The 23,589-nt window shown below is 43.9% G+C and overlaps 2 protein-coding genes across 2 annotated transcripts; both read left to right on the top strand.

The window, feature by feature from the left end:
* Positions 1-19,097: 19,097 nt before the first annotated feature.
* LOC129716968 (40S ribosomal protein S10b-like) lies at positions 19,098-19,514 on the top strand. The gene has a single exon (XM_055666813.1). It carries the CDS (start codon positions 19,140-19,142, stop codon positions 19,512-19,514), a length of 375 nt encoding a protein of 124 aa, XP_055522788.1. The 5' UTR covers positions 19,098-19,139.
* Positions 19,515-19,545: 31 nt separating this feature from the next.
* Positions 19,546-23,193, top strand: LOC129716967 (uncharacterized). The gene has a single exon (XM_055666812.1). The coding sequence runs from the start codon at positions 19,546-19,548 to the stop codon at positions 23,191-23,193; it is 3,648 nt and encodes a 1,215-aa protein (XP_055522787.1).
* The last annotated feature ends 396 nt before the right edge of the window (positions 23,194-23,589 follow it).

The raw sequence follows: 23,589 nt of genomic DNA, 5'->3' as shown, positions 1-23,589 counted from the left end.
TCACCGACTGAAACTCCCAGAAGACCGAAAACTCTATCGGACTTGATGGGTGGAACAAAATCGGCTGAAAATTGTTCCAATTTGGTTGACACAGTTCCGCAACCGACAGAAAAATGTTGGATCTATCTCTCGCGCATTGCCCCGCATGTCACTGAGGATGAAATTACTGCGCTCATTAAAGAATGTGTGCCAGCGGCTCAGCCAGTTGTTCGCAAACTTGTGAAAAAAGACGCTGACATAAGGTCGTTTGCGTTCATTTCTTTTAAAGTTGGCATTGATATCCAGCTCAAAGAGGTTGCGCTGGATGCTAAGAATTGGCCAAAAGGAATTTATTTTCGTCTGTTTGAGGAACGGAATAGCGCAAAGGATTTTTGGGGACCGAATGCACCGAAATTGCCTCGCACCATACATGGAATTCAACCGACAGCTTCAGACAGTACACACGCTACAACTCTAAATTAACCGTGAAATCATCGATGGATGTTTGTGACCAGACAACGCTATGCTTAGCCAAATCGTCGCATAAAGACTTCCCCGCTTCAATCGACTTGACGAATTCCACTGACGACCAACTTGTGTTTTTAGGATCCGGCCCGGGACGTACCGAATTAAGCAATATGGAAGCCCCTGACCCGCTCATCACAGTCGTGCCTCTGCAGCCTGCGCTCACCAGCCGTCCCGGTCCTGTGTTTGAGTATGGGGAAGGGGTCTTCCAGCTTGCTAGCATCGGCAAGTATTTTACTGATTTTAACGATTCAACACCTGATATTCCCGCACCTTCTAGTCATCCATCGAAAAACCAACCCGTTATTGAGACTAATCCTGGGCTACGGATTTTTTACCAGAACGTCCGCGGTCCGGACAAAAATAGACGACTTCTTCCTGGCCGTTACCGAATATTCGGACTACGACGTGTTTGTTATCACCGAGACCTGGCTGAACGAGGAGTTCATTTCGGCGCTGCTGTTCGGAAATCGTTATACTGTATATAAAAAGGATCGTGATGCTGAGCTTACTGGGAAAGAACGCGGTGGTGGCGTTCTGATTGCCGTTACGAACCAGCTGAAATCTAATGTTGTAGCAAACTCAACAGACAGCAAATTGGAACAACTATGGGTTCGCGTATCTACTGATGGTCATGATGTCTGTATTGGTGTGGTGTATCTACCTCCTGGCCGTAATCACGCTGCAGATTCGACGTATATTGAGCAACATATCGAAAGTGTTAGTCACGTTACAGATTCTCTTGGGCCACACGACTCTCATCTCCTATTCGGCGATTTTAATCAACCTAAACTTAAATGGAAAAATGCCCCCAATGGCCATATATACCCTGATCCATCAGAATCAACATTTAGTAGCTCTAGTTCTGTACTTATTGATGGCATGTCAGTTCTTGGTATGAAGCAGTTGAATCTGGTTGTGAATCACAAGAATGCTATACTAGATCTTGTTTTTGCTAACGAGATTGCCGCTAGGCAATGCAGTGTTTCGGAAGCCATAGAACCACTTGTTGAAATGGATATTTTACACCCTCCTCTGTCTGCTTCATTAAACTGTCCGAAGGCAGTTACCTTCGTAGATCCTGTAGAGACACCACAGTTTAACTTTCGAAAAGCAAATTTTGTAGCACTAAGCCATTCTCTCACACAAACTGACTGGACACCACTGTACACAGCAAATAATATCAATGACGCGGTCAAAATTTTTACTACCACTCTTTTGGATTTGTTCCGTCTTCATGTTCCTGCTCCCCGTCCTACTCAATGTCCTCCCTGGTCAAATAATCGACTCAGGACTTTAAAGCGAAGTCGAGCTAGGGCTCTTCGATATTACACTATGAACCGCAATATGATAGCCAAACGTGAATTTCAAACTGCCAGCAATAGGTATAGATGCTATAATCGCCTGCTATATTCACTGCATGTGAGGCGAAAGCAAAACGATCTAAAGCGAAACCCCAAAAGATTCTGGGCGTTTGTAAACGAAAAACGTAAGGAGAATGGTCTTCCGTCAATTTTGACTTATGGGACAGACTCAGCGGCCACTCCTGGTGAAATATGCAGACTATTTGCATGCCATTTCTCTAGTGTCTTCAAAGCGGAGGCTGCATCTCCACAGCACGTAGCCGCTGCTATTTGCAATGTACCAGAGGGAGTACTAGAAATGCGAAATATTGTATTCTCTGAAACGGATATTAATGCTGCCATAAAAAAACTGAAATCCTCCTGTCGGCCAGGGCCCGATGGTATTCCACCAATTATATTTACGATGTGTGCAACTGCACTTTGCGCTCCCCTAACATCAATTTGCAATCAATCAATGGCTGAAGCATCTTTCCCTGATGAATGGAAAAAATCCATATTATTTCCTGTTTTCAAGAAAGGTGATCGTGAGAATGTATCCAATTACCGCGGAATAACATCTCTATGTGTAGGATCTAAGTTGCTTGAAACTCTTGTAAACAAAGTTTTATTTCATGAAGTTAAAAATCACATTTCGTGCGACCAACATGGATTTTTCGCCGGAAGATCAACAGTTACTAATTTAACGGAATTTACGTCATTCTGCTTAAGAAATATGGAGAAAGGAGCCCAAATAGACACCATATACACAGATTTGAAAGCTGCATTCGATCGCGTTGATCATAATTTGCTTCTTGCAAAGATTGAACGGATGGGAGCTGCACCTAATTTCGTTAACTGGGTTAAATCATACTTGATAGATCGCCGATTGTCTGTGAAGATTGGAGCCGCTCAGTCTGACTATTTCACAAATCTCTCTGGTGTTCCACAGGGCAGCAACCTTGGCCCGCTGCTTTTCTCTTTGTTTTTCAACGACGTGTGCACGATACTTCCGCGAGGGTGTCGACTTCTGTATGCAGATGATTTGAAAATCTATCTCATCATTAAATCAATCGACGACTGTAGAGAGCTTCAAAAACTTGTTGACATTTTCAGTGAATGGTGTAGAATTAACGAGCTAGTCATCGGCACGAACAAATGTTCTGTGATCTCATTTACTCGTAGAAAAAATATGATTAGCTGGAACTACAACGTTGGAGGCGAACAGGTAGAGAGAGTGTCTGTGATCAAAGACCTTGGAGTGCATCTTGATACGACGCTCTCCTTTAGGGAGCACTATTCCGCTGTAATAGCTAAAGCTAATCGTAATCTAGGGTTTATAATCAGGATCTCCAAAGAATTTACAGACCCTTATTGTCTTCGTGCGCTTTACTTCTCGCTGGTCAGATCTGTGTTGGAGTATGCTGCTGTGGTATGGAGTCCGTATGCTGATGTCTGGACATCAAGGATTGAAGCAGTTCAGTCGCGTTTTGTACGTTATGCACTTAGGTTTCTTCCATGGAGTAATCCCATAGAACTGCCTCCCTATAAAAATCGTTGCCGTCTTCTGGGAATGGACACGTTGGAAAGGAGGCGTAAACTGGAAAGAGTATTGTTTATACAAAAACTGCTAACTGGAAGTATAGATTCAGCTCGTATTCTAGCGCATGTTAATGTGAATGTTCCACCTCGTAATCTAAGAAGTTTTGATTTTATCAGGTTAGATCTTAGACGCACCGAATATGGTCAGAATGAACCTTTACGTATGATGTGCTCTTTATTTAACAATGTGTACACCTTATCCGACTTTTCTCTGAGTACAAATAGTTTTAGACAACGCTTATTGCGCACAAACGTGTTTGTTTAGTTCAAGTCATATTCATGTAGACCCTGATGTCAGATGAATGCAAATAATAATAATAATAATAATAATAATAATAATATATATATATATATATATATATATATATATATATATATATATATATATATATATATATATATATATATATATATATATATATATATATATATATATATATATATATATATATATATTCCGATATAGCGGGGGCCTAGTGTGGTTGGTAACGTCTCCGCCAACCATGCTCGACGCCTGGGTTCGAATCCCACCGCCGACATAGCTGTCGATGGTTGTGAGGTGGCGTGATCCACTCACAACCAACCCAACTGGTCTAGATTCAATCCTAGCCGACACCGGGAGATTTTCTGAGGCGAAAAATCTCTGGGATCACGCCTTCCATCGCATGAGGAAGTAAAGCCGTTGGCGCCGGTCCGTTAATAAACGGGTCGTGAGTTAGGGTCCTGGGTGTGGAGTCGCCTCCCTGGGCGTCGGTGATTGGCCACAACAGTGGCGGAACTAGACCGACGGAAAACAAGCGAGAAAAAAAAAATTCATTGATTCCTTGCGATTGGATTATATCGTTTAAAAATGATTGGTTTTATCGGAATGACAACATCCTCGACTTTTGGCTTTTGTACATGACCTCTATTCCGGATATTTATAGGGTGCATTTCAGTTATTTTCGTTGTTTTCCAGAAACTGAAAGTGGTCATCTTCTAATTCGAAATGGTGTCCAGGGTCAATGCTTCTCTACATCATTTCCATATGTAGTAGTATTCGGTTATTTTCGGCTGTTTCCCAGAAGTCAATTTATAGCACCTTGCATCATTCTGGATCCGGTGATAGTCATATTGGGTGGTATTTGGTCCTTCGGGCTATTTTTCAGGAACCGTAAATCGCCATCTTGCAATTAAAAATGGCATTTGGAGACAATTTTTCATTCAAAGTTTCATTCTCGTTCTAGAGATACTCGTATTGGATGGTATTTGGTCACTTTAGGCTGTTTTCCGAAAACCGGAAGTCGTCATTATACAATTCGAAATGTCTGAGGTCGATGTGTGGCTTCAGTGCATCATGACAATCCCGGAAATACCCATATTGGGTGGTATTTGGTCATTTTCGGCTGTTTTCCAGACACCGGAAGTCGCCATCTTGGATTTCAAAATGACATTTGTTAACAATTTCTGGCCTCTGAGCGTCAATCTGTTTAAGGAACACTCATATTAGGTGGTATTTGGGCATTTTCGGCTGTTTTCGAGACACCGGAAGTCGCCATCTTACAACTCAAAATGTTGTCTGAGGTCGATTTGTGGCTTAAGTGCATCACATCAATCCCGGAAATACCCATATTGGGTGGTATTTGGTCATTTTCGGCTGTTTTTCAGAAACCGGAAGTCGCCATCTTGGATTTCAAAATGGCATTTGTAAACAATTTCTGGCCTCTGAGCGTCAATCTGGTTAAAGGAACACTCATATTGGGTGGTATTTGGTCATTTTCGACTGTTTTCCAGACACCGGAAGTCGCCATCTTACAATTCAAAATTTTGTCTGAGGTCGATTTGTGGCTTCAGTGCAACATAACAACCCCGGAAATACCCATATTGGGTGGTATTTGGTCATTTGCCGCTGTTTTTTCAGAAACCGGAAGTCGCCATCTTGGATTTCAGAATGGCATTAGGAGACAATTTCTGGCCCCTGAGCGTCAATCTGGTTGAAGAAACACTCATATTGTGTGGTATTTGGTCATTTTCGGCTGTTTTCCAGACACCGGAAGTCGCCTTCTTACAATTCAAAATGTTTTCTGAGGTTGATAGGTCGATTTGTGGCTTCAGTGCATCATAACAATTCCGGAAATACTTATGTTGGGTGGTATTTGGCACACGGCTCACCATTGGCTTGCGCGCAAGATAGACTTCTTGGTCCGTGTTTCAAGACGGGTCCCGAAGGTACCTCGATTTGCTCATTGCCGATCGACAGTCCGCCACAGAGCCACAGCCCAGACTGAGGGTGTATGCGGGGAGCGCATACGGGACGGTGTTACGCGTAGGGTCCATCACGCGTCCGACTGCACACCACGTGCGGTAGGTTCCGGCTCGCGACGTAGGCCTTAAGAACTGAACGTCGCTACGGTGGAACCAACAACCAAAGCACCAGGGGGCAACCTGTCGGACCTGATTTGCATCCCGCGAAACCGCGGAACGCAACAGTATCGCACAGTATCGTAATGGATCGCAATGTCCTCGTGCGGCAGGAGATAAGTGCCCCGGGGCGAACCCGGCCCGGCCACAGGTGAATATCTCCGCCTCGGATAATCGAGTTCAACGGGCTTGAGCCCTAGGCAGTTTCACGTACTTTTTGACTCTCTATTCAGAGTGCTTTTCAACTTTCCCTCACGGTACTTGTTCGCTATCGGTCTCGTGGTGATATTTAGCTTTAGAAGGAGTTTACCTCCCACTTGGTTCTGCACTATCAAGCAACACGACTCCATGGAAAAATTTTCCACCATCAGCGCCGTTCTACGGGCCTATCACCCTCTGTGGGAGTAAAAGCCACATTCTAGTTGAACTTGAACCGGGACCCGCTGATTATGGCAGATAACAAAATTTCCAGTACACGGAACCAGGCAGACACCGCACCGGGCGTCGCCTCTACGTGCTGAGCTCCTCCCGTTTCGCTCGCAGCTACTCGGGGAATCCTTGTTAGTTTCTTTTCCTCCCCTTATTAATATGCTTAAATTTAGGGGGTAGTCACACATTATTTGAGGCCTACTATTAGATTGAGATTGAGATGCGCCGTATCGTACTACCTATACACATACACACACAGAGTCGACTTCCCAAGTAACAATACTCGTTTTATCAAAGTTTTATAGCGCTGTTTTTGCTGTATTAGACGCTATAAAACTTTGATAAAACCAAAATTGTTACTAGGGTTAAGCACATCGATTAATGCGTTTTCGACGTAGAATTATGTCTTACGGCAACATATATAGGGGTACAAACTGTAAAACCGAAAGCATCGAGAGCGTCACGAATATTGCCCACTTTCAAAAGTTCTGAACTCAGCTAGTTTCCAACGGATTCCGTTTATTTTTAAAGCAAAAATAATATACGAAACAAATACGGAATGATTATTGACATAAGACACGCTGTCGTAATTCTACGTTAACCTTGCGGTCGTTTCGTATAAACAACCTCTTCCACTTTTTGTTATCGCGCTCGAGTTTATGATCCGTTCCGACCTCGTATAACTCCTGGCCGTGGGTTACGAAAAACGGAGAAAAGCCTGTCGAAGAATGATCACTGGTGTTTAGAGCCATCTCGATTACGGCAGTTTGCGTATCCCGCAGTCGCTGGTCTTCTTTAACGTACGTGCGGATCGCGGCATTAATTGTTCGGTTCACTCTTTCCACAGGATTAGCCTGGGAGTGATACCGTGCATTTAACCAGTGTGTTACTTTGAAGTGGTCTAGTAGCTCATTAAAGTCCTTCGAAGTACAGCTGCTACCGTTATCCGTTATAATAACCTGTGGGACTGAATTCCGGTGGAACCATTGATCTTTTAAAACCGTGCACATCGGTAAACTGTTCACATTTCTAGTGGGATGGATCATCACCCACTTTGAGAAGTAATCACACACCACTAACATGTACTGATTACCACGACGGCTACGGGGAAGAGCGCCAATGAAATCAACCGAAATTATTTGCCACGGGCGAGTGGCTACATTCATTTTTCCCATTTCAGGTACCACTGGAACAGATGCAGTTTTCACTTCTTTGCACATTCCACGCTTTTTGACGTAGGTTTTAATTTCGGTCGCCATTCTAGGCCAATAATACCGCATTCTGATTCTCGCAAGTGTTCTGTCGTAACCGGGATGAAATATTTCATCGTGACACTGTTTCAGAATTTCTGTTTTTTCTGAATGAAGCGGTATTCGCTTCCACTCGAAGCGTGAATAGGGTATGCCGTTGGGATCATTCTCAAATTCAAACAGTCTGCCGTTTTCAACTTTAAAATCCACAAAATTATCCGGTTGCTCAGAAACTTTGTGGAGCATTTCCGAGTACCACGTTGAGTCTGCAACAGCCGCAATGCTTCTCGAGAGGGCATCGGGTACTACGTTCTCTTTTCCCTTGTGGTGTCCTACGGTCATATCAAACTGTTGCAGATTCAACGCCCATCGACTGCACCTCGAACCCACTTTCCACTTTGTGCTTAAAATGTGCGTCAAAGCTGAAGAGTCCGTTATCAGGGTGAAGTGGTAACCCTCAACGTAAGCATCAATCAAAAGAACTGCAGCCAATGCCTCTTTTTCAGCAGCATGATAGTTTTTCTGCGGGGTGGTCAATTTATGGGAAAAGTACGATATGAAACACTCAGCACCTTCATGCTCCTGCGTGAGTATCCCCGCAACAGCGACATCACTGGCGTCCGTCTGGATAGTGAATTCCCTTTTGAAATCGGGACTGCCTAGAACGGGCGACGAGATTAATCGCTCTTTAATAGCGCAAAATGCTATTTCAGCTTAATCATTCCACTGAATGGATTTTGTTTTGCTTTGCAACAGGTCAGTTAATGCAGCAGTCACCCCACTAAAGTCTGGAATGAAGCGGCGATAATAATTCGCCATTCCAAGGAATCTTCTGAGCTTCGTTGTTGTATTTGGCCGTTCGTATTCAACGATAGGGCGAATCTTGTCGGGATTGATACGCAGACCGTTTGTACTCAAAAGATATCCGAGGAATTGAATTTCCGATACGTCAAATTTAGACTTATCGAGGTTTATGCTTAGATTGGCCTCTTTTAAACGACGCGCGATTTCTTTAAGAAGTTGCAGGTGTTGCTCGAACGTTTCTGTCACCACGACGATATCGTCTAGGTAGACAAAAACGTACGGCTCTAGTATACCGTGGCAAAGAACTTCATCCATGAGTCTTGCCCGGGTGGCGGGACTGTTAATCAAAACAAACGGCATCCGTGTGTACTGGAATAACCCTTTTCCTTGCACACTAAAAGCTGTAAACTTTCGCGAATCTTTTTCCAGGGGCACTTGAAGAAAAGCTTCCGAAAGGTCGATGGTGGATATGTATCGCGCCTTTGGAAGCTGTCCCAAGATACGACCTGGATGAGGCAACGGATACGCGTCTCGCACCGTCCTATCGTTAATCTTGCGCGCATCCAGACACAAACGAACCTTATTTGGTTTGATTACTGGCACACAATTCAACGACCAGTCTGACGAGCTTCGTTCCAGTATTCCCAAGTCTAGCAGTCGGTTGAGCTCAATCGCAACTAGTTCCTGCGTCTTAGGGGACATTACATAGGGAAACTGTCTTACTGGGGGTTTACCTTTCCACCTTTCGCCTATAACTATCCTATGTTCAGCACCGTTCGCCAACGTTAATTCTCCCTCACGGGCAGGCAAAAATAATTTTTTTACATCGTCGATGGCCGCGCTCTCTTCTTCGGTCAAAATTGTATCAGAAGTAGGCTGAGCAATTTCGGCCAATGTGGCAACAATCTCTTCCCTAGCATCCCGTATTGTTCCTTCAAAAATTCATCCCACAAATGCAATTAATGGAAAGGTTTTTAACAACTAAAGTAGGAACTATTTTTACTGATCCTTGAAAAATAATTGCTACCACTATCAAGAAGCGCATGCAGCGAATATCCGTAGATATGGACATCGACATACGGTCGGTTATCATTCGCTACCTGGGTATGTAATGTGTAACACCTCTTTGGCACGTTCGTACAAATCATAGTGCGCGGCTGTCCAGTACGCGGGTGGACTTTTCGCTTCGAAAAAACATTTCCTACGCATCGGTGTTCTGCGAACCGCGATTTTGGGTCGCACGAGAACCGTTTTTTAAACAATACGGACAATAGTTGGTTGGAAAACCGCGAAGACCACAAAAGCTACAGAAAATACCCCGTGGCTGCCTACACATAGCCATATGATGTCCGGCTCGGCCACAATTGTGGCACGTATTAATGGATGGTGGCACGTGTGAGTTGACCACGTCTTCCAAACTTAACTGCGGACGGTTCTGGTATCCAGAAGGTCCTGCTACTGGCTCAGGTTGGGCCGAATTAGTCGGTACTTTCTGGTTCTGTTGTGAGATGGCGGTCGGCGGAACATGTCTAGAAGAAGATTGGTTATGGCGAGAGTTATCTTGTGTGTTAGCAGAGGTGGTATTGAGGTATTTGTTGGGATGTGAAACAGTGCTGACTGGTGCAGCAGTTTACTGAGAGGACGATTGGGTTTTAGCTTTCTTTTTTGACTTCGTACTGGTATCATCGACTATATGGACAGTTTTTTCGCTGCCGAAAACTCTGTTGTAGGATGATGAATTTATCGAATCAAGTTTTTGTCCCGCAGACACCAGCGTGACTAAATCTAGAATCGGAATAAACGTCAGGGCCCGTTTGTAATCCTGTCGTATATTCTGTAACAGTATTTGTAATTTTTCATGTTCTGGAATTTGTACGTTCATTGTACGGAATAATTTTTCTATTTCAAAATAGAAGTCGTGAAACGATTCATTCCGTTGTTGATGTCGTTGGTAAATTTTCTTCTCTATCCTAAATCCTAAATCGCAGATTCAAAAAGTTCTTTTTCCGAAACACATTCAGCCTGAGCTAAAGCCTGAACAAGTTCCAGGAATTCATTCAATTTCCATCCCTGGTAATCGCCCCACATTTCGTTATATTCAACTTGGACACAGGTAGAGTATGCCGATTTGGGATAGGTAAAGCAGGTTGGTGAGGAATAGGTAGATTTGAAATTGGATATGATGGTTGGGCAAAATTTGAAATGTTGCGCTGAGTTGACTGTTGGTTGTTGTTTGGAAAATGGGATGTAGTGAAAGGATTAGGATTCTGAAAAGGACTAAGGTTAGGATTAGGAGTTTGAAAATGATGGTTGGGTCTCTGATTTTGAAAATGGGTATAGTTGGTATTATTCGGAATGGAGTGATGATTCGAGGTAACGCTGGAATAAAATGGTTGGTTATTGTAGTTGGGAAAATCCTGGAAAGCACGACCAGTTGGAATGTCGTCTCTAACGGTTTGCGTGCCGACATCTTGCTTGCATTTCACTTTTAACAGCTCAGTCTCTAATTCAAAAATTCTCGCTTGTAAAGAGTGCATCCAGTCCAAGTCTTCCTGACTCAATGTAGTTACTCGAGTAACTAATCTGCCGTTACAATACCGTCAGAACTATTTTCGTCCCCAGGGGGTTCTATTGGTGGAACAGGTCGTGTTACAGTGGAGTTAATATCAGGGGGAGCAGGGGTTTCCTCATCAGTCGGTGAAACCGACTTAAACAGAGCCTCAATACCCTCAGCAAACTCGACAAGAACGTTTTGTACCTGACCGTGCAAATTGGGTGAGCCCCGTGAGTCAGTCAAAGCCGTTATTATGCGAATACTGAGGCATAACATTCTCGTGTGAATGACTTTCCGTGCATCTTCACTCACATCCAACCCGAGCTCATTTTGCAACTCGGAAAACTTAAGCATGCATTGTTGCAGCTCTTGATTTGGATCTCCCCCAAAAGTTCGCAGAGATATATCACCATTCCCTTCTTTTTCCGCTTTTAGCTGATTTCTCAACCAATTGCGTTTGTGCGATCTGTCGAGACCTGTTGAGAGATTAACTGCACGAGAAACCAATTCGTGATCTAATTCCTCATCAGTCAAATATTCCACTCTTATTCCATAGTACCATCCAAACAACAGCTCACTTGCTTGATCAAACGTGCGACGCGCTACAGCCATCTCAAAAAAAAATTATCATTCACTACTAAATTATAAACAGAATTATAAATTTTTCACCCACAATTTAAATAACGAAACCCAAATGCACTTATCGCACCAAATCACAAAACCGAAAATAAAGAAATATAAACAAGGCTGATTTATGGCTACTGCCAAATGCAAGCGATAAAAACGATCGAACGGTGTATGACATTTCTACTCGGACTGGCACGGGACTGACAGAACTTCCATAGTATAATTTTTCATCACTCGCAACGATTCGTTTTTTCACACAAAATCACCTTTTTGCCGGAAAATCTTTAAACTATTAAATCGATCTAATGACAATCTAATTGCTTCTGGTCTAGGAAGCAAATCACTTTATCTTAAATTTTGCGTTGGGCGCCAATTGTTACAAATCACTTGCTTCTAGTTGCTTTTACTTCCCAGCTTTGGGTCGTTACTTTGGTCTCCTGTAGAAAATTCAATTGGGCTGACTTTCAACCCACCTCAACCGTTGGTCACTGAGCGAAATTCACGGATTACACACTAATACTGAGCGGAAATAAGTCAAAAGGACTCACAATTAATTTAACAAAGAACAGCTTGAAAATTACGAGACCATACAAAATTTTTATTAAAATTGCTTTTCGCGGGAAGGGGGAGTTAGTAGGGATTTATTTTTACTTGCGCATATCTTTTTTCACGATGAGACGTCCGTCGGGCACTCCGCTCGGTGGGGGTGTAGATGTTGATTGGGTGGCTTGGCTGCGTTGCTGTTTTAGAGATGCGGTGATTTCGCTGGTCGGATCCGGTCTTCTGGCCAACTGGGCGTTATAGTATCGGACGCAGCGGCGTCGGTGGTCACCGGTGGGGCGTCACAAGGGTAGCACCGGCTTGTTGATCGCTGGATAATCGGCTGGCGGGTAACCCGGAGGGTGTCACTGTTGCACTCTGGATGGCTTCAACTGGCTTTAACCCGCCTTTCACCAGGGCCGCGGTTTTCAACGACGCGCCAAAACTTAGCGTACAAAATTGCCTTCCAATTTGACCCAACAACAATATCGCACGCTTAGCCTTGGGGCTAATAGCGGTCTCGATCAACTAGATTAGTTGAGAGAATTCGTTATCGATATTGTTTTCGGCACATTTTGCATGTGTAGGATAAGTACAACGGTACACTGTGCCCCAGTGCTGAGTCGAGAAAATTTCCAGAAAAGTTCCTAGACTCGATCGGGATTCGAACCCGATATCACAACCGTGTGGGAGAGCTAGCCGACCGACATCGCTAACCACAGAGCCACGGGGACCACACCAATTTGACCCAGACATGGTATAAACACTGAACCGTGCTGCACTGGTGCGGTTTTGCATAGCAACACGATACGACGTGTCTTGCTACTACAACTCAGTGTTAGTGTTAGACAGACGGCACAAAGGGCGAAACTTGAAACACCGAAGGCAGTGTCAGTGTTATATGATCGCCACTGGTGTTTTAAGCTTCGGCAGACACCGGCGCCGGTGAATCTAGCTTCGGAAAACACTGGTCTCACGTAAAGAATAATATCAACAATGTGAGTATTTTTGGAAATGTTTCGCTTCGCATTAGGCCTAACAGAGCCATATGGCAGCGACCGAGGTGTTTCTACGAAGTTCGAACATTCGGCTACGGTGCTTTCACGAGAGTAAAGCCCACGTTCCCGGTGTTTGCCGAAACTTGAGGAACCAGTGGCGATCGTATAACACTGCCACTGGCTTCGGTGTTTCAAGTTTCGCCGTTCGTGTCATCTGTCTTACACCAACACTGAGTGGCAATTGCTAAGCACGCCGTTTCGTGTTTCAAATATATCCCTCAGTGCAGAGCGTGTTTTGGACATGGCTGATTTGGCCACAAAAGGTTTCACTTAGGGCTTTATTCCGCCAAAACTTCGACACTGGATCTTTAACGCGCGACTACACTCCTCCGGGTTATAATCAAAAATTCTCCCGCATATTTGCTATCGGACCTTTTTATTTACAACCTGTCCGCTTTCCATCGTAGACCCTCCCTGCCGCGTAGCGCACCACCCCGTTGTTTGTTTCCGACGACTCGAAGCTTTTATAAGCTTATCGTTCAGTTTGGTGCCAGGGTTTTATTTATCGTTATTTGATTTTTTTTAGAACAATTTATTGATTTTACCTAATCTACGACTTGTTTTCTCTTAAATTAAAATTTTATATACATGCAAAATACAACAAAATAGTTTAAATAAATAATTCATATGAACAAACAATAGAAATTATTTATATACAAAACCTAAGCAAAATGACACCAAACGAGGCTATTGAACAAAAATTAAACAAAACTCAAACATAACAATGAAGTATGTATATGCGTAATTTTTGCTTAGACATTTATTGACAATTATTTATACATGTAAACAAACAACAGGCATCGTCAAACACAAATTGTGGACCTCGCTCTGCGGTTTGCTAAGACATAAAAAATGACAATATAAAGAGGAGTAAAGATCAAGCTGGCTCAGCGACCAAAGGATTTTATTGTGACCGTCAAAGAGTTTGGTCACAAGACACCAGTTTGAATTGTAATATGGAAACTTCTGGGAAACAGCCGAAAATAACCGAATACTACTACATATGGATATTTCCGTAATCGAAATGATGTATAGAAGCCAAGCATTGATCCTGGACACCATTTTAAATTCGAAGATGACCACTTTCAGTTTCTGGAAAACAACGAAAATAACTGAAATGCATTCAATATATTTCCGGAATAGAGCTGATGTACAAAAGCCAAAATTCGAGGATGTTGTCACTCCGATAAAACCAATCAATTCAAACGATATGAACAAACCGCAAGGAATCAATGAATTTGAAATGTTTGAAATTATTAAAATTATTATTTTTAATTAAACACTAAAATAGGCGGGATGAAGTTTGCCGGATCAGCTAGTATATTGTATATATATATGACCACTCTTACAACCAGAGTTCAAATTTCGAGTTGGCAATCATGTTGGGTTCCTCAATATTTGTTATTTCCGGCCTATTATGCACGACCGCCGTATCCGAATGGGTCGGAAGGCGTCATGGAGAAGTGAACTTCTACCTGACACAGATTCTGTCAGGTCATGGTTGCTTCAGGCAGTATCTACACAGATTCGGACATGAGGGGTCCCCCAATTGTCCCGAGTGCGTGGATGCGGAAGAAACTGCCGAGCATGTCTTCTCTGTGTGCCCTCGTTTTGCGCAGGCGCGGAGTGACATGATGGTGGTGAGTGGACCAGATTTCACTCCGGACAACCTAGTTCAGAGGATGTGTAAAGACCCGAACATTTGGAGGGCGGTTAGTGCAGCCGCCTCTTATAAGTTTTAGAGCTGCAAAACAGGCGACAGGTTGACCACAAGCTAGTGTTAGCTAACGGCCAGCCAGTCAGGTTAGTTAGCTAAGTTAGCAAAGACCAAAAGAATCAAGAGGGTGCACATAGCACAAAAGCCGCTCCCTGAAGCAATATCTAGCGGTTTTGTCCGGGGAGTACTATGGGTTGCAAATTTCCCCTCCACCTGAAAGAATATATATATATATATATATATATATATATATATATATATATATATATATATATATATATATATATATATATATATATATATATATATATATATATATATATATATATATATATATATATATATATATATATATATATATATATATATATATATATATATATATATATATATATATATATATATATATATATATATATATATATATATATATATATATATATATATATATATATATATATATATATAAACATATTTTTTTTCTTCATCTATAATTTATTTGACACGGCACAAATACAATTTAATGTTTAACGGCGCCAATTATATCTGGTAGCTTACTTTCTGAAGTATCTTAATAACTAAAAGCAAATTTTTTATCCTCGCTACCGACTACGAGCTGAAACTAAATCTAACTTAAAGCTAGAATGTTTTGCATTAAAAGCACTGATTTGTTGTTTGATGGTTTTCCATTGCCATAGGTAAGCAGCATATTGAATATGTTCCGCTGCTGGGCCAAGATATTACGGACTGGCATATTGGGTTGTCTCCCTCGGGACCTGAGAGTATCGTGCGGGTCTAGTTGCTGTTTCCGGATCTGGGGTCTTAACGTGTTCGTCGTTTGGTTGGATGTAGGCGGAAGGGAATAGGATTAAACTGGGGCGTGGATGGATTTCAGGAAAACGTATATAAGGGACATGTAGGATAGGTCACGGCTCGCCAAGACATCACGAACAGGAACAGCCGGCTGCCTACTTTCGGCCTGCAGAGAAGCTATTAATTTAGACCTGGCGTCACGGTGTACAGGGCATGACCAAACCACATGCTCTATGTCGTGATAACCCTCACCACAGGCACAGATACCACTTTCCCCGAGCCCAACACGACGGAGATGCGCGTCAAATCTATAGTGATTGGACATAAGCCGGGACATCACGCAAATAAAATCCCGACCTACATACAACCCCTTGAACCACGGGTTCGTCGATACTTTGGGGATTATGGAATGTAACCACCTTCCCAATTCCCCTCTGGTCCAAGCATTTTGCCAATTGATGATCGGATTCTGACGTACAAGTGCGAAAAATTCATTAAAAGCAATTGGTCTTTCATAAATATCACCGTTTGTTGCGCCCACCTTAGCCAAAGAGTCCGCTTTCTCATTGCCCGGTATCGAGCAGTGAGAAGGGACCCACGCTAAGGTAATCTGAAACGATTTTTTGGATAAAGCACTCAGATGTTCCCGTATTTTCCCCAGGAAATACGGAGAGTGCTTAACATCTTTCATCGATCGGAGAGCCTCAATGGAACTGAGACTGTCCGTAAAGATGAAATAATGGTCCGTGGGCATTTTTTCGATAATCCCTAGGGTGTACTTAATTGCAGCCAATTCTGCGACGTAAACAGAAGCAGGATTATCGAGCTTATGGGAGACGGTTAAATTGTTATTGAAAATACCGAAGCCAGTGGACCCATCAAGAAGTGATCCGTCAGTGTAGAACATATTGTTGCAGTTGATGTTTCGATATTTATTGGAAAAATTTTTGGGGATCTGCTGCACGCGTAAATGATCCGGGATTCCACGAGTTTCTTCTATCATGGATGTATCGAAAAACACATAGAATCAGAAGTATTTGATAAGTCGACACGATTTGGAATATTCGAAGAAGGGTTAATATTTTGGGACATGTGATGGAAATACAATGTCATAAAACGGGTTTGAGAATTAAGTTCGATTAACCTTTCAAAATTGTCAATCTCGGGACGGTTCAAGACCTCACATTTGATAAGAATACGAGAAGACAGGCTCTAAAAGCGGTTTTCAATGGTAGTACTCCAGCTAAGACCTCCAAACTCATCGTATGGGTCGATTGCATGCAACCTAAGGCGATACGCAAACAACGATATTGTATTCGCTCCAGTTTGATCAGATGTGTGTTTGCTGCGGAGCGGAAGCAGAAACACCCGTATTCAATAACAGACAATATCGTTGTTTGGTAAAGCCTTATAAGGTCTCCTGGATGGGCTCCCCACCATTGTCCGGTTATTGTACGAAGAAAATTCACTCTTTGTTGACATTTTTTCATCAGATACCTCACGTGACAACCCCAGGTGCCTTTAGAGTCGAACCAGACACCAAGATATTTGTGTACCAAAACCTGAGAGATCGTTTTACCCATTAATTGTGTTTGAAGCTGAGCAGGTTCATTGTTCCTAGAAAAAACTACTATCTCAGTCTTCTCCGGAGAGAATTCGATACCTAGCTGTTGAATGTACACCCAGTTGCGAAGGGGGGGTCCATCCAAACTCCAGTTGCGAAGGGGCGCAAGATTAGCCACGAAACGGCACGATAGCCGGTGATAAAATAAAACAATAGGCAGTAGAATCGTTAGCGTGCAGTTGAGAAGTCAATAGGTGGAATTTCATCTGGAACGCATAGAGGCTGTTTGTTGGCGTCAAATTTGTGTCATCGTAAGTGGTCTTGTAAAATAGGTTTTCTGTCTTAAATAAAGCATGTTTAAATTCAATCCGTATAGCCTTTAGACAGGAAAGCCGGACTGTAGTTTGTAACGTGAGTCTGTTGTTGAGAAACTAAATGTAGGTAAATTAGTGTGAAATTTTTGTGGTTAAGTACAATTTATGTTAATAAATTTTAGTTCGAGTTATTGGGAAAACCTCTACTGTGTGGAATCGTTTCTCCGAACCGAAGGGTCGAAGCAACATTCTCGAAATTTAGTTTCTCAACAACAGACTCACGTTACAAACTACAGTCCGGCTTTCCTGTCTAAAGGGATGACACAAATTTGACGCCAACAAACGGCCTCTATGCGTTCCAGATGAAATTCCACCTATTGACTTCTCAACTGCACGCTAACGATTCTACTGCCTATTGTTTTATTTTATCACCGGCTATCGTGCCGTTTCGTGGCTAATCTTGCGCCCCTTCGCAACTGGAGTTTGGATGGACCCCCCCCTAAATGAGCTGAAGCCACTAGAAGTGAACAAATCGAGTGAGACGGAACGGGTCTTAGGGATGTTATGGGACCCTAAAGGCGATAATTTCATATTCTCGACAGCGATTCGGTCGGACCTCCAGCCATATATTCAAGAGGGTGCTTGGCCCACGAAACGGATAGTGCTAAAATGTATTGCGAGCATGTTCGATCCGAAACAATTCTTGGCACCGCTCCTGATACAAGGTCGAATTTTCATGCAGGACTTGTGGCGTAGCGGCATAGGTTGGGACGACAAGGTCACGAAACCTCATTACGAAAGGTGGATACAGTGGACGCGGTTATTCTATCTAATTGAAGCGATTAAAGTTCCGCGATGTTATCTCGGTGGACTGAGTTCGACTGCATATGAGTCGGTGCAGTTGCATGTATTCACTGATGCTGGAGAGGCAGCCTACGGATGTGTTGCCTATTTTAGATTTGAGCAAGCAGGGGTCGTTCACTGCGCGTTCGTGGAGGCAAAGGCGAAAGTAGCACCATTGGAGTATCTTTCTACACCACGCATGGAATTAGAAGCAGCTACTCGCGGCGCAAGTTTTGGTGCAGCTATTTTGTAACTGGGAAGTCGTATGTCCTTCAAATAATCAAACCGCTGTTTCAGCTCTCTGGCATCTACCTGTTGTACTGGTAAATCCAATCTTGACACAGTACGAACTTCCGACAAGTCATAGCGATATGGTGAATCTTTGGCTGAAATTTCTAATTTCACCTTTTTCGACTGATTCTCCGTACGTTGCACACCATTCGTCCAGCACATCTGCAGGGGTTCCACTGGTCCATCAGCTCCCAACAATTCGACCACTTCACTATCTACCATAGTTATGGATGATCCTTCGTCGATCAAAGCGAGAACCTCAACCGCCTTCCTACCGTGGTGCAGCGTTACTGGAGCCATTCTGAACAGTACTGCACGACCCTTCTCCCGATGACTGTTACACTGCGCTCGGATTTGCGCAGCACTTCCACTCGAATGTAGCAAAGTGTTATGCTGCTCAAGACAACCATCTTCTTTACAGCGCATTCTAATCCGACAAGATCTCTTTCCGGCAATCGTATGGAATTGTAGTAACACATTTCGTGCAAGATGTTTATGCCAAAAGCTCATCGCGTCGCCATCTACGAGTACCTCTTCAAGGAGGGAGTACTTGTGGCGCAGAAGGATTTCTACGCTCCGAAGCACCCGGAGCTGGAAAACATCCCGAACCTGCACGTCATCAAGACGATGCAGTCACTAAAGTCGAAGAACTTCGTGAAGGAACAGTTCGCCTGGCGCCACTACTACTGGTATCTAACCAACGAAGGTATTGAGTATCTGCGCTCGTACCTGCACCTGCCGCCAGAGATCGTGCCATCGACGCTGAAGCGAGCGGCCCGTTCGGAACCGCAGCGAAGTGCTAATTGGAATCGACAATGCTCATTTGATCGCTCCACTGGAATCCCGACATGGAGATTCTGGTGAGCCTGTAGCAGTTCGTTGCAATCTTGGCTGGATGGTGTACGGGCCGAGACCGAGTGTCTCCAGTAGCGTGAACTTCCTGGGTCATCATCGATGCATGTGTGAGAAGTGCAGTATAGCAGATCAAAGGCTAGACGAAGCCTTGAAGCAACAGTATGAGTTGGAGGAAGTCGGAAATCCGGCAATTCGGTTAGGGTCCAACGAAGATCGTAGAGCGCGTGAAATCCTGGAAACTACAACAAAGAGAAATGGAGAACGGTTTGAAACTGGACTACTCTGGAGGAGAGATGATGTGTGTCTTCCAGAAAGCTTCGATATGGCTATGAAACGCTTGCGTAGTTTGGAAGCTCGGATAAACCGTAACCCCGGAGTGCGAGAAAATTTGGAAAAGCAGCTGGAAGAGTATGTCACGAAAGGTTACGCTCATCGTATCACCAAGCGCGAATTGGAAGAGACACCGCGGGGAAAGGAGTGGTATCTGCCACTGAACTATGTGGTACATCAGAAGAAGCCAGACAAGGTACGATTAGTGTGGGACGCAGCAGCGAAAGCTCACGGAGTCTCGCTTAATGATTGCCTGTTGAGAGGGCCAGATATGGTAACCTCATTGCCAACGGTGATAAATGGGTTTCGTGAGAAACATATCGCGTTCGGAGGTGACATCAGAGAAATGTATCACCAAGTGAAGATTCGTTCGGAAGATCAACAAGCTCAGCGTTTTCTGTTCCCAGGCCCCGATGGAGATGTACAAATCTACGTTATGGATGTTGTAATCTTTGGTGCAAGCTGCTCGCCGTGCTCTGCCCAGTACGTTAAAAATTTGAATGCGCGAGAGCATTCTGAGGTGTATCCGGAAGCTGCAAATGCGATCGTCCGAAAACACTACGTTGACGACTACTTCGACAGCACTGAAACTGAAGCAAAGGCGGTCAAGCTGGCGAAAGAAGTTAGGAAAGTGCACGCGAATGGAGGTTTCGAGATACGAAACTGGGTCAGTAACTCTGAAAAGTTTCTAGAGGCGCTAGGAAAGTCGAGAAATGAGCTGAAGCCACTAGAAGTGAACAAATCGAGTGAGACGGAACGGGTCTTAGGGATGTTATGGGACCCTAAAGGCGATAATTTCATATTCTCGACAGCGATTCGGTCGGACCTCCAGCCATATATTCAAGAGGGTGCTTGGCCCACGAAACGGATAGTGCTAAAATGTATTGCGAGCATGTTCGATCCGAAACAATTCTTGGCACCGCTCCTGATACAAGGTCGAATTTTCATGCAGGACTTGTGGCGTAGCGGCATAGGTTGGGACGACAAGGTCACGAAACCTCATTACGAAAGGTGGATACAGTGGACGCGGTTATTCTATCTAATTGAAGCGATTAAAGTTCCGCGATGTTATCTCGGTGGACTGAGTTCGACTGCATATGAGTCGGTGCAGTTGCATGTATTCACTGATGCTGGAGAGGCAGCCTACGGATGTGTTGCCTATTTTAGATTTGAGCAAGCAGGGGTCGTTCACTGCGCGTTCGTGGAGGCAAAGGCGAAAGTAGCACCATTGGAGTATCTTTCTACACCACGCATGGAATTAGAAGCAGCTACTCGCGGCGCAAGTTTGGTGAAGACAATTTGTGAAGGTCATTCCTTCCCAATTTCAAAACGGTATCTGTGGTGCGATTCAGACACTGTGGTGTCGTGGGTTAAATCCGATCAACGAAAGTTTAAACCATTCGTAGCGCACCGGATAGGTAAGATCCTGAGCTTAACAAACCCTGAAGAGTGGCGATGGGTAGGAACAAAAGAAAATCCCGCAGATGATCTTACAAAGTGGGGTAAGGAAACAGAGATAAAGTCGCGTAGTCGATGGTTCCTGGGACCAGAATTTCTGTATCAAGATGAATCAAAGTGGCCAAAACAGAAACGTGCCATGGTGGAAAACACGGAAGAACTTCGCGCAAGTGTGCTGTTGCATCACATATCGTTGCCTGGCGGGTTGGAGAAGATGATTGAGCGGGTTTCCCGGTGGACCGTGATGGTTCGAACTGTCGCAACGATGTACCGTTTTGTATCCAACTGTCGTCGACGGAAGATGAAGATGGAGATCGAGGTGTTACCAATCGTTGTAAAGCGAACGAAGGGTGCAGCTCTCCCAGCTACTGTGATACCCTTGCGGCAGGAGGAGTATGAACTAGCAGAGACATTGTTGTGGAGAATTATGCAGGCAGAGGCATTTGCGGACGAAATGAAAACACTTGTGAAAAACAAGGATTCACCTGCAAACCAGGAGCTACTGTTAGAGAAATCGAGCCCGATATACCGTTTATCACCATTTTTGGATGAGGATAATGTGTTGAGGATGGAAGGCCGAACCGAAGCGGCTGACTATGTGGCATTTGATGTCAGATTTCCAATTATCCTGCCAAAGAATCACGCTGCAACAAGAAAGTTGGTCATGCATTACCATCGACAATATGGCCATGGTAGTAGAGAAACAGTTGTCAATGAGCTTCGGCAGCGCTACTATATTCCATGCGTACGCGCGTTAGTCGATCAAGTAATGCGTGAGTGCACGTGGTGTAAGGTTCGCAAATCGAAACCTACTGTACCCAGAATGGCACCACTACCAGGACAGCGTTTGGCGGCAAGACTCGATCCGTTTTCGAATGTAGGAATTGACTATTTCGGCCCGATAGAAGTGAGTGTAGGGCGAAGGAAAGAAAAACGATGGGTTGCACTTTTCACGTGTTTAACCGTTCGTGCCGTGCATCTGGAGGTGGCGTACAGCTTAACAACGGAGTCGTGCAAAATGGCGATTAGAAGATTTGTAAAACGGCGTGGCAGCCCAAGAGAGATCTTTTCTGACAATGGCACGAATTTTGTCGGAGCCAATAGAGAGTTGTTGAAAGAAATCAATATAGCATGCGCCGACACATTCACTGGAGCGAAAACTCGATGGTCATTCAACCCCCCTTCGGCGCCACACATGGGAGGCGCGTGGGAGAGGATGGTACGCTCAGTAAAGGAAGCGATGGATATCTTTATTGACGGGCAGAAGCTGACGGATGAGGTGTTGTATACAGCTTTGATTGAAGCTGAAAACTTAATTAACTCTCGACCAATCACTTATGTGTCGACTAATGTTAAGGAAGATAAAGAGGCATTGACACCGAATCACTTCTTGCGTGGCTGTTCATCGGTAGAATGTTTGCCATCGAGGAACCCGGAAAGGTTAGCTGAGACGCTGCGGAGTAGCTACAGTAAAGCTCAACAGCTAGCAGACGGTTTTTGGGAGCGTTGGCAGCATGAGTACCTGCCGACTTTGAACAAACGATCAAAATGGTTTGTAGACCAGAGAAACGTGGCGATCGGGGATTTAGTATTTGTTGCTGATGGAGAGAAGCGTAATACTTGGGAGCGAGGAATAGTGACGAAGGTGCTAGCTGGTACTGATGGAAGAATTCGTTCTGCTTCCGTAAGGACTAGTAGAGGCGAGAAACTTCGACCAGTGTCAAGGCTGGCAGTCTTGGAAGTGGAGATGGAGCAGAGTAAACCAGTACTGCCGCCGAGTGAAGCAGTGACAGGGTTTACGGGCGAGGGTATGTTGAATGTACACCCAGTTGCGAAGGGGGGGTCCATCCAAACTCCAGTTGCGAAGGGGCGCAAGATTAGCCACGAAACGGCACGATAGCCGGTGATAAAATAAAACAATAGGCAGTAGAATCGTTAGCGTGCAGTTGAGAAGTCAATAGGTGGAATTTCATCTGGAACGCATAGAGGCTGTTTGTTGGCGTCAAATTTGTGTCATCGTAAGTGGTCTTGTAAAATAGGTTTTCTGTCTTAAATAAAGCATGTTTAAATTCAATCCGTATAGCCTTTAGACAGGAAAGCCGGACTGTAGTTTGTAACGTGAGTCTGTTGTTGAGAAACTAAATGTAGGTAAATTAGTGTGAAATTTTTGTGGTTAAGTACAATTTATGTTAATAAATTTTAGTTCGAGTTATTGGGAAAACCTCTACTGTGTGGAATCGTTTCTCCGAACCGAAGGGTCGAAGCAACACTAGCTGTAAAGCCCAAGCAGACAAAT

The sequence above is a fragment of the Wyeomyia smithii genome, chromosome 1 (assembly GCF_029784165.1).
Source record: "Wyeomyia smithii strain HCP4-BCI-WySm-NY-G18 chromosome 1, ASM2978416v1, whole genome shotgun sequence".
Classification (NCBI taxonomy): domain Eukaryota; kingdom Metazoa; phylum Arthropoda; class Insecta; order Diptera; family Culicidae; genus Wyeomyia; species Wyeomyia smithii.
Note: the sequence above shows the minus strand (reverse complement) of the source record. Positions and strands in the feature narration are given on the sequence as shown.